General features: G+C 45.7%; 1 protein-coding gene across 4 annotated transcripts in view; it reads right to left on the reverse strand.

Moving 5' to 3' along the window:
• Positions 1-15,935, reverse strand: part of DOP1B (DOP1 leucine zipper like protein B) — a 49,648-nt gene that overhangs the window by 14,354 nt on the left and 19,359 nt on the right. For 3 of the 4 annotated variants that reach the window (XM_064647086.1, XM_064647088.1, XM_064647087.1), the window contains exons 10-22: positions 13,110-13,230; positions 12,539-12,658; positions 11,826-11,931; positions 11,549-11,740; positions 9,710-10,403; positions 7,687-7,958; positions 7,336-7,488; positions 6,339-6,439; positions 5,279-5,469; positions 1,776-3,354; positions 1,111-1,222; positions 530-715; positions 251-376 (exon numbers count right to left, since the gene is read on the reverse strand). In XM_064647086.1, the coding sequence (XP_064503156.1) occupies positions 251-376; positions 530-715; positions 1,111-1,222; positions 1,776-3,354; positions 5,279-5,469; positions 6,339-6,439; positions 7,336-7,488; positions 7,687-7,958; positions 9,710-10,403; positions 11,549-11,740; positions 11,826-11,931; positions 12,539-12,658; positions 13,110-13,230 (3,953 nt within the window). The remainder of the gene's footprint in view (positions 1-250; positions 377-529; positions 716-1,110; positions 1,223-1,775; positions 3,355-5,278; positions 5,470-6,338; positions 6,440-7,335; positions 7,489-7,686; positions 7,959-9,709; positions 10,404-11,548; positions 11,741-11,825; positions 11,932-12,538; positions 12,659-13,109; positions 13,231-15,935) is intronic. The other variant, XM_064647089.1, reaches the window with a different exon arrangement.

Consider the following 15,935-nt stretch of genomic DNA (forward strand, 5'->3'; position numbering starts at 1 on the left):
ATTCAGTGTTGAAGAAAAAACTGCCTGTTACTTCTAGACTTAAACTGCTACACTGTCCTTTATTTGATTATTTATTTAGGTTTAATTGTAGTCCTGATGCTTTTTATAAATAAGAACACTTCAGATTTTTCAGTCACTTGTAAAAAAACCCCAAAGAATCAACAAACAAACCCAGAGTTTAGAACTGATCATACAAATATAACATTTGCCTTTACACTGGAAAACTAAGGGTGCCTTTCTTGAGTTTCACCTTGGTTTTACTTTGACTCCTGTGAGGTTTCTTGCTGTTCCAAACTGCTGCAATTGCTGCCATCAACTGGATTCCAAGTTGGGCTGTCAGTGGATTCAGGAAGTCCAATATTTTCATTCTTAATGTCTGTAGAGGGGAGGGAAAAATAACTAACTGTCAATGCCATCCTTTGTAAGGCAAAGACCCTCTCAAGATATTCAGAAAACACAAAATAAAAGAACTCTGTAAAATGCACTGATGAGGAGGATGAGATACAGGGGAGTTTAAAAGGACTCCTACTTTGGTTGCTTTAAAATAGACTGAAGAAGAGCCTTTGGTTGTTCCAAAGAAGTCAGTTGGTCTTTTTTGAGAGTCTTCCCTCTTGATGACACTCCAAAGCAGGGACATGGTGTTGATAATGCGAGGCAGTTCTTCCAGGATGGCATTCCTGGCATTCCTCAGGTTTGCAGGTTCAGCTAAACATGACTAGAAAAAAAAAATACCAAAATATGGATATTAAAATACATCATATCATGCATCACAGAAGCTAAAAATTGTAGAGAACACATCAACATGTTATCAACTCAAAAGAAAATAGAAGGGTTTGTTAATGACAGAGCAGAGAACTACACAGGACTAATATTTGCATCACCAAGAACATCTACTTAAAATTAATTTTCTGCCTTCAAATAAAATTAGGTTCATCCTCTATCCTTAAACTTTGATTTGGTTCAATTTTTGGGGTGTGCTGTGAAGTTTCTTTAAGGTTATCTTTTTGTATAAGTGGTTTGCTACCTCTATTCACCCCTGAGGAAAAAGGGATGTGGACTCTGCTGACCTGGAGCTGAGTTCTCAGGTGAGTGGTGGGCATTAAAACTTACCTTTTTTGTTGGATTAGGATGGTCCAGAAGGCAGAAGTGACCAATGGTTGTCAGACCTTCCAGAAGGGTTAGTGGGTAATCAGGTGTCACATTTTCTCTCTTGGAAGTTAAGCTTTGGAGGAGGATTAAAAACCCAAACAGGTTAACAGGCCAAGGGCTATTTCCTTGATTTAAAACTCCATTCCTGTTTCTATTCAACAGTTAAAACTGGAGTGACCAGACAGGAATATCAAAACAAAGGATTCCCAGACTATTCTTGGACAACCCCATTTTGTTGTTGAGACCTTTTAGAATTTTATTACCCACCTGACTATAAATCTTCAGCATTCAATTACTTTTCCCTACTCCTTTCACTTACTGCCTGTTCCGAACAGCCTCTCTTTTTCTTGTCCAGGGTGTCTCTCCTAAATTAGTCCTCCAAAATCCTCAGTCTTGTCAAAACTGGGAACTTCTTTTCTTGGATGGAAGGCAGAGGAGGACAGGCTGCTGGGTCTCTTTCCTCTCTTCCTCCAACTGCTGCAACAATCCTGTCTCCAGCTCCCCTGGGCTCCAGGGACAGGTGCAGCAGGATTTGGGGATCAGACTCTGGGAGCCACAGTGCTAAACCAGGGAGTTCCTACACACTTACTGCTCTGCACAACAAACCCCACCCTGCTGACTCTTACCTGACAGATGTTTTGGCAGATGCCTTCACAGCTTCGTTTTCATACTGCTTGACAAGCTCATCCAGGTTTTTACAGATCTGTACCACGAATGGTGCCACAGTCCAGCCCAAGGACTTCCCAAAATAGGGCAGGGAAGAGGTGACCAAGCCCACCCAAGTGGGATGCATCCCATAGCCATACTCCGGCTGCAAACCCCGAACCACGGCAGAGACAAACAACCCCTGGGAAGTGATGGGATGTGGATAGACATATTGCATGGCACCAATGGCCTGCTGGAAGTTGAGAGCCTGCTGCCACTCCTTGGAGAGGTCTGGCTGATTCTCCTGCTCCTCGGGGGTCTGTCCGAGGTGGTGCTCCAAGACAATCAGCACCTGCAGGAGCTTCAGCAGCTCGATCTGCAGCGGGTGTTCGCTCCAAATTTGGTCGTGCCCAAAGTTGATCAGGCTCTCTTCCCAGAGCTCTTCCTCGTCCCCACGGCCGGCCCCGTCCGCCAGGAGCAGCTCGTAGCGTTTCTGACTGACGTACATGGAGGCCGACAGGGACAGCAGGACGAACTCCTGCACTTTGCACCTCCCCAGCAAGCTGCGGATGAACTCCACGTTCCTGCTCTCCGCCGCCTTGGCCACGGTGGCCAGCTGGGCCACCACCCGGATCAGCACCTCCACGCTCTTCACCTGCACGTCCCTGTTGCCCAGGAGGTCCCTGTGGGTGACCTTGAGGCAGCAGGGGTAGTAGGAGCGCAGGAAGCTGAGGCAGAGGTAGGTGAGCAGCTCTATCAGCAGGGAATGGGGACACACGGTCGGGGACTGGGGCTGCAGCTTCCCATAAAAACTCTGCCCTACGAGAGCTTCCTGGTGGCGAGCCAGGAGGTTGTAGATGAGGTTCAGGTGTGCTGTGGAGCTGGTGTCCATGCTGGTGCTGGCCACGGCCTCGATGAATTCCTTGGGGTTGGTTTTGAGCACGGCCTCCAGCACGGAGAAGGCGTAGAGCACCCTCCTGGAGTCGTAGGGCTGCAGGTACAGCAGCATGTGCTTGAACAGAGCCTCCACCATCTCCTGCTTTTCCTTCTGCTGCTTCAGCAGCCTGGAATGGGTGATTTCCTGCAGCTCCAGGTCCACCTCTTCGTCGCTCGACAGGGACTCCGAGGCCTGAGTCCTCTCGGAGTCGGCGCGCACCAGGTTCAGCGCCGCGCTGGATTTGGAGCTGTCGGACAGGAGGGAGTTGAGCACATTCCCGGGATTTGGGGCCTCTCTGTCATTGTCCTCGTTGCTCACCTCCTGCAGCTCCAGAGAGGGAGAGAAGGAGGATGTGTTCTCACTGTCGTGGCCTGTGCTGGTGTCTGCAGACTCCGTGTGCTCGCTGTTGTCTTGGTCACCATCTGCTTCCTGGGAAATGATGGGATTACAGGGTCCATCATTCTCAGGTTTTAACTCTGGATCTTTTTCCACTTCTGCCCAAATTGCCTCTCTATCCACAGTAGTAAACTGGCTCAGTGGAAGGTTTTCCTCAGAATTGCTCTCGGAGATGCCAGACTCTTTCATAGGGGCCTTTTTCTTGCAAAGCCAATCATGGATAAAGTCTGAAAAAAAACCATTTTTTTGGGTCAAAAAGAGCACATAATTGTCTTTTCCACACATAAAATCATATCACAGTTCAGGTTGGAAGGGATATTTAAAGGTCATCTGGTCAACACAAGGTGCTTTATATTGAATAAACCATTGCAAGAAAAAAAAGGTTACAAATCTACTCTGCTCTAGCCTCGTATTAATTGTAAGGAGTGGGGTAAAAAATGGGTTAAGGCAGGAATTATTTCTTTTTTAAAGTGGTAGAGAAGCTCTAACCTACTGTAAGCAGAGAGAACAGGATCCAAATATAAAGCACGTGCTGGTTCTCTTAGGCTGTGACTCCCTGGATGTGACAATTGTCTTTTTTTGTGCTTCCTGAACATTAAATCAGGAGATCAGGAGGGAAACGAGAAGAATAGCATCAGAGAGATCAATTAATTAATTAATTAATTAATTAAAGAGCTAATGTTCTCCTTGATTAAATGCTGTGGAACAAGCTCTGTGTTTCTATAGCATCTCATAAACAGGTCCCTGTGGATGCTATAAATGGGTGACATCCAGGTATTTGCCAATCCAGACAGGAAAGCACTGCTGCAGGCTGACAGCCTGCTAAGAGACTTGAGACAGGTGACATGGAAGTTTCTTTACACAGAACTTCCAGCTGCTTCTCCACAGCCCTCCTGCTCTGCTCCAGGAAACCACCTTGGCTACTTGAGCCAAATCATGGAATCGTTAAAGTTGGAGAAGACCTTTAAGACCCTCAAGTCCAATCATCATCCAATTCACCACTAAACCACGTTCTCAAGTGCCATATCCATATGTTTTTTGAACACTTCCAGGCATGGGGACTCCACCACCTCCCTGGGCAGCCCCTTCCAGTGTTTAACAACCCTTTCCAGGAGGAAATTCCCCCTCCTGTCCAACCTGAGCCTCCCCTGGCACAGCTGGAGGCCGTTCCCTCTCCTCCTGTCCCTTGTTCCCTGGCAGCAGAGCCCGACTTCCCCCCCAGCTCCCCCCTCCTGTCAGGGGGTTGCAGAGCCAGAAGGTCCCCCCTGAGCCTCCTTTTCTCCAGGCTGAGCCCCCCCAGCTCCCTCAGCCCCTCCTGCTGCTCCAGCCCCTTCCCAGGTCCATTCCCTTCCCTGCACACACTCCAGCCCCTCCAGGTCTCTCTTGCCACAAGGCACCAGAACTTGGCATGTTCTGCCCTGCCACATTCCTAAATCTTCCCAAATTCCTGGGTGGCTGGAAATCATCTTCAACTCCAAACATCTCTCTTTGCTTCTCCATCTCAGCTCTGGGATACCTCTGACACAAAGGCTCAGCTCTGCTCTTGCATCAGGGCAGATCTTCTCCGGACACAGGGATTTTAATTTTTCAGAACTCAGCAACAGCAGGTGAGAGTTTGTGTGTCATGTGCCCACACCAGCAAAATATTCCTCACAACCTGGCTGATTGTTTTAATGTCATGCTGAGGGAATCATGGACAAAAAGTATTTGGAATAAAGAAACCTGGGGCAAGACTGGATGGAGAGAGTAAGACCTGCCTGTCCATCCTCCCCATGGAACAGTTCCTGGATTGACACAGTCACCAAACTGCTCCTGGATTTCTTTTGGCTGCAGACCTAGTTTTGCTCAAGAAGGGATCCTGAAAACAGGGGACAGGCAGTGTGGATCATCTGGGAATGGCAAGGAGAAGTGTGGGATGAGATCCCAGAGCAAAGCAGGGAGCAATCCAAACCAACAGACCCCATAATAAAAATGATCATTTAGGCCTTCAACCAGCACGAGCTACTCCTGAACCCTGCTTCAGGCATCACTGTAGGGACTTGGATGAGGAGGAATCCACGGATCTGATGGAAAACAACTGAGGGGAGCAGGATGCCATCGCGTTTCAGAGACTCCCCTCAGGAATTCAGTCTGATCCCAGAGCAGCTTTACCTGCTGAGTGTTTCTGTTTGATGTAGTGGATGGAGGTGCGCTGTGTCCTGGGGTGCAGCAGGAGCAGCAGGATTGGCTCCAGGATCCGGGCCACGTCGTTGAGGGACAGAGCCCGGATGAGCCAACCCTGCGCCGCGGCTCCGATGGCCCCGTCGGAGCAGTTCAGGCTGTCCAGGACCACAAACAGGGACCTGAGGGGAGAAACCACAACAGAGACAGCTGAGACCCCCCCCAAAAGGGTTAATGCATCCAACAAAATCCTGGGAACAGACAGGGAGCACGGTCAAGGAAGCAGCAGCCAATGGATCACGTCCGCTTCCAACAGCTGGGTCACGCACATCCTCCTGGGCTGAGCCCAGGAACACGTGGATTTGTAGGAACCAGGCCACACATTTCCTCACACTCTGCAGGAGCAGCAGATTTCAAAGTTCTTCCCCATATTTATTTAGGAGGAGTCTCATTTTACATCTTCCCCATATTTATTTAGGAGGAGTCTCATTTTACACAAAGGTCTCGTAAAGAGGAAGCAAAACCAAAATAAGATCATTTTTTCCCCTACTTTTTCCATAAGTGGCTGGTGCTATTTTCCTTTTGTCTCGTTTTACACAAAGGTCTTGTAAATACTAAAATAGGCAAAACTAAAATGAGATTATTTTTTTCCTACTTTTTTTCCCCTGACTTTTCCCACAAGTAGCTGGTGCTGTTTTCCTTTGGAAGACAAACCTAACCCACCCCAAGACAAAAAAAACCATATCTGCTGTGCAGGAACTTGTTTGCAAACTACTCTTCACAAATGAAGCTCTTTCTATTTTTCCAGCACCTTCCTTCATCCAAGAAACCACTCCCTGCACTTGGAGTGCTCTGCAAAGGGAACGGTGCCAGGAAGTGGAAGATCTTCCTTTTGCTCATTGTTTACTCTCTCTCTCTCCAGAGGACTCTTCCCCACATCAGACAAGAAGAGACTAAAGCATGAAATAATTAAATATATAAATGCAATGATATAAATGCACGATATAATTAAATATAAATGCAATTCCAAGCCAGTGGAAATGGGAAATACCTGTCAAAGGAGCGGTTGTGAGAAGTCACTCTGCTGCCTTGGATCTCTCTGGTCAGATGCCACATGACAGAGAACCTGAACAGGGCCTCCAGCCTTGTCCCCTTGGCAAGGAAAACGAGACAGACACAGATTTAGAATCATGGAATCACAGACTGATTTGGGTTGGGAGGACCTTAAGGATCATTTCCTTCCATATATCTGTGAATGCACAGTGGAAACCCAACAGCCACAGCGTTTCTGGAGCATAAAAAGATGTGCCAGGTACACCAAAAATGTCCTTCAGGGCTCCTGTGCATGGACATTTTAGTCTTGGTTTGGTGTCAGGGAGGTTTAAAAGTTGGGTGACAACTGGGAGGACATGGGTGTATCAGGCAGGGGTGGTTGTGGGGCTTTTTGTTTGGAAGCTTTTAAAAGATTTCCAAATTTTCTCAAGCCTCAAAATTGCAAAGATACAGGAAAACGACAGCAAAGGGGCTGGGCTGGGTTTTATTGTGCAAGGCACTTCTCAAAAATGTACTGGCAGTTGTTAAAGAACGGCTCTGTCTTTAAGGAAAGGAATTAATAACTGGCTCACTTTAAAATACAGCTTAATCTGAGAACCAAACACTAAGGTGGACAGGGGGTCAACGTGATGATGACAAACATTTACAAGGTATTAAAGTCTTTTGTTGGAGTATGAAGCTTATAAAATCAATCCAAAAATAAAGTGATTTTACACTTACTGGTGGAAATACTGACAAAAGTGACAAGTTTTTAGATACTGCAGGATTTGGGCTGAAACTAAGAAAGCTCCAGCAAGGACTGACAGAGTTTGTATCCATGGATTAAGTTCAGAAGTAGCCACATGATGAATAAATCCCAGGGAATTGTAAAGGCATGGACAGAATCTGTGAGGACAGAGGGATGACGGGAATGAAGACAGGGGGTGGAAGGGAATTTGGGAAGCACTGGAACAACTCAGCAGGGATGAAGGGGCTTCAGAGGATTCAGGACTCACTTTATCCCTGTCCAGCAGAGCGTGGCAGATGATGTCCTCACAGATATTTGCTGATGGGGCCAGGCAGTGCAGCCTGTAGAACAGTTCCACACAGGGAATGTGGTGCTCCCGAGTCTCCTTGTTCAGCTGGTTCCAGAGCACACAGGCTACTCTCTAGGGAAAAAGAAACAAATAAATATAATAATAATAATAATAATCCTCATCATCCTCATTTCTTTCCTGACTTCCAAGCTTTCCATTGCATAAATACCCCAAATGTTACCAATACAGATTTCCAATTTGTCTGAGAATCATGGAATTCTGTGAGCCAGAGGTTCAGGGTAGGAAAAAAAGGAGAGGAAAAAGGACAACCTGGTAGAAATCTGTTTTCTCTGAGATCATCTTTAGGACTCCAGGAGCGATGGGAGGGAGGGTGACCATCTGCAGCTTGCCCAGGAAGGGGTTGTGGCTGGACACTTTGTAGCGCTTCATCCTGTCCTCGATGACCAGAGCCAGGGACTGGGAGTGGTTGATCACCTCCAGCAGGGTGAAGATGGACACGTTCTGGACGTAGCAGTCGTTCACACAGCAGCAGATGGTCATCAGGGACCTCAGCCACAGAGGGAAGCTGGGATCACAACCTCCTCGGAAGGGAAGGGAGACAAAGGGTTGGAATAATCTCCGGGTCGGGGGCACGTTCCCAAGAATTCGCCAAGCAAGGTCACAGGACAAAAGAGACAAAAATGACTTCCTAAATCCAAGTATTGTGCTAACACAGAATCACAGAATCAGCTGGGTTGGAAGGGACCTCCGAGATCATCAAGTCCAACCCTTGATCCAACACCACTGCTGTTCCCAGCCCATGGCACTGATGCCACATCCAGTCTGTCCTTAAACACCTCCAGGGACGGAGAATCCACCACTTCCCTGGGCAGCCCATTCCAATGGCTGAGCACCCTCTCTGCAAAGAAATTCTTTCTAATATCCAACCTAACCCTCCCCTGGCACAGCTGCAGACCCAGCCCTCTCGTCTTGCTGATGGTTGCCTGGGAAAAGAGACCAACCCCCCCCGGCTCCCCCCTCCTGTCAGGGAGTTGCAGAGAGTGAGGAGGTCTCCCCTGAGCCTCCTCTTCTCCAGGCTGAACAGCCCCAGCTCCCTCAGCCTCTCCTCCCAGCACTTGTGCTCCAGTCCCTTCCCCAGCCTCGTTGCTCTCCTCTGGACCTGCTCCAGCCCCTCCATGTCCTTCCTGAGCTGAGGGCCCAGAACTGGACACATCATCAGTATTTCATAGAATCTTAGTTTGGGTTGGAAGGGACCTTAAAGATCAGCTTGTTCCAACCCCCTGCCATGGGCAGGGACACCTTCCACTAGCCCAGGTTGCTCCAAGCCCTGTCCAACCTGGCCTTGGACACTTCCAGGGATGGGGAGTCCACAACCTCTCCATGTTTTCCCTACTTCTCCCAGCAGAAAGCTCTTGCAGGACCCCAGTAACCCACATAACCAGTGGCTTTCTGCTTTCCAGTTCACATTTATCCACAACTAGTGGTCAGAGCTGCTGTTTTCCAGCTGCCATTGTCACAGCCAACTCCAGAGGGCTGCTGATCCAGGGCTGTTTTTCCAGCAGCATGGAGGTGTGTCATTCCAGAACCCACCAAGCACACAGGGAACTGGGGTGGCTGACATCCAGTCAAGCCATCTTTGCCTCTCCTGAGGGAACAATGCCAAGTCTGCCATGTCCATGCCAAGCAGAACAGCTGACCCATGGAGATGATGGGAATATCACCACTTGGCTAAGGAAGACAGTAGAAATGGGTAGTGGGGTGAGGAAGAGAACCCCATTTTCCAGTTTCTCCCCTCTCCATTCCCTACAAACTTATTTGTCAGTTGGTCTTCAGGCCAATAACTGAAGCTGAGGAATGAGCTGGAATTCCAAGAACAGGCCCTCCAGTTATACAAGATTATTCTTACACGTTACATTGGACTCCTTTGAATTCTGAGGGTTTGGGAAAGAGATGGTTTTGCTTCTGTTATGGTTTAGAGCTCATCTGCCTCTAAAACATCTTTTTTTGGGGGAAACATGGCATGTGGACAGTGGGGGATGTACATCCTGAAAATCCTGAACTGTGCCACAGGGTCTTTTCATCCTTCCAGCTACAAGTTTTGTAGTGAAAGTTTCAAAGGAATGTGAATTTGAAAAGCTTGGCAAAGCTTGTGCCTCAGTTGCAGGACACAAAACACACACTCAGGTGGGCAAGTTTAATTAACAGGCAACTTCAGCCCTGCCAGAAGGGTTTTTTACTGGCCCTGGTCACGTGCATTTGCAAATCCCTAAGCTCCCACTGCTATTTCCATCCTCAAATGCTCAAGTTGCCCGGGAAAGGAATCTTTTCTTACCAGGAACCTCAAACAGAGAGAGATACAACTGTTCCATCTCCTCCTCTGACAGGTAGACTGGGAACGTGGTGCAATCCAGCAGAAGGTGACAAGCTGCAGAGAAAGCTTCCTTGCAGTCACCTTTAAGGGGTCCCAAGACCAGCATCACTTGTTCCAAATCCCACTCTTCTTCCTCCTTTTCCTTTTTACTCCCAGAGTCGTGGTCAGGGAGCAGAGGGCTGGAACTCTTGCTCCTGAAGGGAGAGCCCCGGGCTGAGAACAAGTCTGAAAGCATTTGTTTAACCTGAGGCACAGTGATCTGCTTGGCATCCCAGGGACTCTTCTTCTTGCTGGCACTCTCAGGGAACCTGTATCCATTCTCCTTTTTCTCCTTCCCACTGGGATTCGTTGCCGAAACGCGCTCGTTACTCGTTTCTTGGAGCTGCACCCCAAAAATGTATTTACTGGAAAACTTGGCAACCAGCTCTTGGATGCACAGCAGAGTCTTCTGGATGCTCCCCCCTTTCTTCCAGACATCATCCCTCTCCAAGGTCACTGTGGGCACCCCCAGGTGCTGGGAGAGCTCTGGGGATGAGGCACTCAGACCAATTCCACTGTCCTCTGACTTGAGGGGCTGGAATGGAGCCTCCTCCTCCTCCTGCAGCACTGACTTTGTCTCTAAGGTTATGTCCACATCTTCCTTTGGCACTGGGCTCTGAAACAGGAATGTTCATGTGGTTAATGTGGCACTGGCAACAGAATCTTAAGCTGGGGAACAGCAATCTACTTCCTAAAATTTGCAATTTCCAGCTACTTTTACAAAACCACAGGATCACAGTTATTTCTAAGCAGTTCCATTTAATTGCCTTTAAAATCCAGCAAGTGTTTGTATAAACCTCATGCCTGGACTCAGCAAACACCAGTGGATCTGTGGCTACAGGTACTTAGCAAAGGAATATTTCCTTAAAATCAATGTACCACCAGAACAATGTCACAAACACTGGATTATTTCCAGCCAAAGGCACACATTTGTTCTGCTGGAAAACTCTGGCAGGCTGTGCTTGTGTGGCTGCTTGATGCCATTTATTCCTCATTCCTTATCATGGGCTCTTGCACACAAACAATACCCCATTGTGTTCAACTGAAATATTAATTGAAAGCCTTGCAGACCTAACCAGCTGTGAAGCTGGGCTTGATTTGGCAACTCAAATTTTGAGCTACTCCCTGCTGCTGAGTGCCTTTTCCAAAACCATTAAGCTCACTTTCTTCTCAAGAGGCAGGATTACAGCCCCAGTTTCAGACAAGACTAAACTCCTTCAGTGCCACAAATAATTCTAACAAGCCAGAACTGAACATCCAGTAAGAATAACAAGGCATCAGATTGCTCTGGAAGGAGCAAAAGAAGATAAGCTTCAAAAAAATCTTTATTGCTGCAGTTCCATATTTCATGGAATCACAGAAAGGTTTGGGTTGGGAGGGACCTTAAAGATGATTTTGTTCCCACCTCCTGCCATGGGCAGGGACAACTTCCACCAGCCCAGGTTGCTCCAAGCCCTGTCCAACCTGGCCTTGGACACTTCCAGGGATCCAGGGGCAGCCACAGCTTCTCTGGGAGTTCTATCCCAGGGCCTCCCCACCCTCTTCCTGATATCCCATCTAAACCTACTTTCAGTTTGAATCCATTCCCCCTTGTCCTGTCACTCCAGGCCCTTGGAAATACTCTCTCTCCATCTTTCCTGTAGGCTCCCTTCAGGCACTGGAGCAACAGTCATTATCTAGGTCTCAAGCTCAGAGAATTTGCATTTTAAAGAAGTTATGTCAGAGTTTTAAACACCCTGTGAGGAGTTCCAAAACACCTACCCCGTTTCCACTCCCTGTCTCGATGTCCAGGTAGGAAGGGGGCATTTGCACCTTGCTGAGCACCTTAAAACAGGTCTTTAAGGCATGAGTGAGTTCTGGCAAACCCAATAATTCCATTTTTTCCAGGAGAGACTGCACCATGTAACTGAGCATCTGGGGCAGATACTGAGTCTGCACTTCAGAGTAGAGTTCCTAAAACAAACAAGCAGTGTTTAAAATAGTTATCACACCCTTATCCTTCACTGATCAGTGATGGATAAAGTCAGGGGGGCCTCACCAAAGGGATCACATCGAGAAGGAACACCAGTAGTGTGCAGAGCTCTGAAATTGTAGGAGGAGTGCTAATATTTTCCAGAGGGTATCTCATCTCTGAGGATTTGTTTCTGCAGTGAAAGAAAGACATGTTGTTATGGGAGTTTTTTACATCAAAATTCCAGTTACAATCAAAAAAGCCTCGTTAAAACCAGCACAAAACACTGAACAGCTTTCTGGAGAAAAAGACTTTTAACACAGCAGGATAAAACACCCTGTCAAAACCACCTCAACTGCACGTGGGATGTTAAAGTGCTGCCAGTTTTCAGGTTAAATCTCTCTATATAATCTTATTACTTAAAGTATAATCTTTCTTAGAGTTTAAAAGGGTTAAAAAGAGATAACACAGAATCACAGAAGGCTTGGAAGGGACCCTGAAGATCATTCAGTATCTTTATTTCTCTTCAATAAAGGCCTCTCCACCTCCCCTCCCAACTCTTTTTCCTCCTTCAGCTGTCGTTTTGAGAGTAATTTCTTCTGTTCTCAGGTTGATAATTTCCATCTAATTGTTCACCTGCTTGCATTATTGAATTATTTTAGGACACAGCTTATATATCTGGCTGGTTCTGACATGTGTTACGTCCCTTCCAGAATTTAAAAGCTTCATTATTATCTCAAACAGACAGCTCTGGAATGGCATTTTTTTAAGAGGACACTATTGCTGGAAAACACAAACACCTGAAACAATCTTCAAAACATCTGGTCATGTAATCCCAGAGGAAATCCGTGCTCAAGGAGGTGATCAACAAATTGACTGTTTTGACAATTTCTGAGGCGTTTTTGTTCTCTTTGATTGCACTGTTTGAGGGGAAAAACAAGGGAGAGAAAGAGCAGAGTCAGTGAGGATTCTGAGAGCACACACATCATAAAAAAACACATGGATTATTTCAAATCAAACACTAAATCAGGCTGAAGGAGCTGGAGTTGGAGCATCTTTCTCCCAGATGATGCAAATCCAGCTTTGGAAGTCACCAGGCAGAGCTGTGTCACCACCCTGACTCTTGGCTGATGTCACTGTGGTTACTCAACACCCATCACATGCAGTGAACTTCATTTTTTCCTCTGCTAATGCAAGAGAAATCCACTGTGTGTGGGGAAAAGGGGAAGCCAGAGAAAAAAAAATCTCATTTTCTCTACAGAAAATCACTTTGTTCCAACCCAAACCTTCCTCAAACTGCTCGATTTTAGCAACTTGGCTTAAAATAAATGATCCAGTTTCAGGTCAGGGTTGAAAAACTTGCCATTGTACCTCGCCAGGATGTTGCCACTTTGGTTGTAGCTGAGCTTGAGATCAGAACCAAGGGCATCTTTGCAGTAGGAATAAAAGGCTCTGATAACTTCCAGGAACAGATCCCCAACCACCTGTGGCCCTGCAAGAGAAGGGAAAAAGAATTCAGGAGTTTTATGGCACTGGTTCTACATTACACTTTAGCCACTGGAATAAGGCACCCACAGGAACTTCTACATTAATTTGCAGTTCAAGTGGCAAAAACAGTCTCCATGGCTGTGTCCATAAGGAAAACAAGCAGGTTTCCCAGGACACATTTATCCCAGCAGCCTTGCTCCCATTTTGAGGGACAGAAGCTGGGAAAAATCAGCAAACTGAGGAAGTTCAAGTGCCTAAATATCTAAAAATCTAATATCTAATACCAAATCTAATATCTAATATCAAATGCCTAAATATCTAAAAAATTTAATATCTAATACCAAATCTAATATTTAATATTAAGTGCCTAAATATCTAAAAATCTAATACCAAATCTAATATCTAATATCAAATGCCCAAATATCTAAAAATCTAATACCAAATCTAATATTTAATATCAAATGCCTAAATATCTAAAAATCTAATACCAAATCTAATATTTAATATCAAATGCCCAAATATCTAAAAATCTAATACCAAATCTAATATTTAATATTAAATGCCTAAATATCTAAAAATCTAATACTAAATCTAATATCTAATATCAAATGCCCAAATATCTAAAAATCTAATATCTAATACCAAATCTAATATTTAATAGCATATGCCTAAATATCTAAAAATCTAATACCAAATCTAATATTTAATATCAAATGCCCAAATATCTAAAAATCTAATACCAAATCTAATATTTAATATTAAATGCCTAAATATCTAAAAATCTAATACTAAATCTAATATCTAATATCAAATGCCTAAATATCTAAAAATCTAATACCAAATCTAATATTTAACATCAAATGCCTAAATATCTAAAAATAAATAGTAAAAATGCCTAAATATCTAAAACAAAGGAGTTCAAGAAGAAAGTATAAGTTAAGTGGCAATTGCACCTGATTTTCAAGGGTCAATCCTACTTTATAATAATTACAATACCCTAAACTTGGAATAATTAAAAAAAAAGTAGTGTATAAAACATTGCAACAAGTTTCTAAAAAGGAAAAAAAAAAGTTAAAGTGACTAAGAGTAGCAGAAAAGGCCAAAAATTCTTGTTATGTGTTAGTTTGATACTTTTAAATAAGAGTTGCATTGCTAAATCCATTTCCTAAGGAAGTTAAAGTTTTATTGGCTTAAGGCTCTAGAAGTTATATTTTGTGTGCTGGCTGGAACAGAAAGATTAAACTGGATAATGCAGTTTAGCTAAATATCCCTTATTTAAGAGGGATTTATAATCCCTTATTTGCAGTTCAGATTAACCCTGGTTGTCACTCAGCCAAATAACACGTGCAATAAGGGAGTGTCTGTTATCTACTTTCTAAATGAACCAATTTATAATTATTATTAATTTAAAATGTAAACAGCCTCAGTCTCTTTGGCATTTTTGCCAGTGAAATATAAGAAAACTTAATGGCAGTAGATTTTTTTTCCTAAAAAACCAGCAAAAACCCACCTAAAACCAGCAGAAGGGGACATTGGCACCACTTGCCTTATAAACAAACAACTCCTTCTCCTAAGGTAACATTTATTTCTTAGGTAAGAAATACAGAATCCTCATTTTTGCTGGCAGTGCTTTGATTATTTTTTACCAGGAAATGTGCTTAGAAGGATTTTCCTGACTCAGGAAAGAGGGATGAGCTTCCCAGACCCCAGGAGCCTGCAAAATGAGCTGCCACTCAAGTATTTATTCTCAGCACATGAGTTTTATTCTGAGTGTCCAGGCTGACTCAGTGGGAACATCACTCCCCTCCCAGAATGCTTTTAAATCTCAAATATCTGTCAAGTCATTTTGAATTAAGTTTTCATTAGAAAGGGGAACTTGCCCTTTAAAATAGGGATGGGCAGAGTGTCACCCTTGTGGTGCTGGCAGCTCCAGGGACACAGCAGGACAGTTATGGGACAGGGAAGAGGAGTTCAGCAAATAAACTCTAAGCAACAAATTGAGCAGAGTATTGAGACAAAGGCAGAAAGGAGTTCTTTTTAACTGCTCCCCTCAGATGGCAGAGCAGGGCACAGAAACACAGAATCACCAAGGCTGGAAATCCCTTCAGGATCATCCAGTGCCACCCCAGCACCACCAGGATCACCCCCAGTCCATGTCCCCAAGGGCCACATCCAGACACCTCTGGGACACTCCCAGACACAGGGACTCCACCACCTGCCTGGGACACTTATTCCAAGGCCTGACCACTCCTGCAGGGAAAAATTGCTTTTGATCTCTGATCTGAACCTGCCCTGGTGCAGTTTGAGGCCATTTGTTCTTGTCCTTTCACTTGGGACGTGACAGCAGAGCCCGACTCATCCCCAGTTCCCCCCTCCTCTCAGGGGGTTGTAGAGCCAGAAGGTCCCCCCTGAGCCTCCTTTTCTCCAGGCTGAGCCCCCCCAGCTCCCTCAGGCCCTCCTGCTGCTCCAGCCCTTTCCCCAGCCCATTGTTCCCCCCTGTGTCTGATGCCCACCTTGGCCCCCAGCCCAGAGCACTGAGTGCCACGGCCAGGCCTTCCTGGGACACCTCCAGGGATGGGCACTCCAAACCTCCCTGGGCAGCCCCTGCCAAGGCCTGACCACCCTTTCCAGCAGCAAATTCCTCCTCCTGTCCCACCTGAGCCTCCCCTGGCACAGCTGGAGGCCGTTCCCTCTCCTCCTGGCCCTTGT

This window comes from Pseudopipra pipra, chromosome 2, assembly GCF_036250125.1.
Source record: "Pseudopipra pipra isolate bDixPip1 chromosome 2, bDixPip1.hap1, whole genome shotgun sequence".
Lineage (NCBI taxonomy): Eukaryota > Metazoa > Chordata > Aves > Passeriformes > Pipridae > Pseudopipra > Pseudopipra pipra.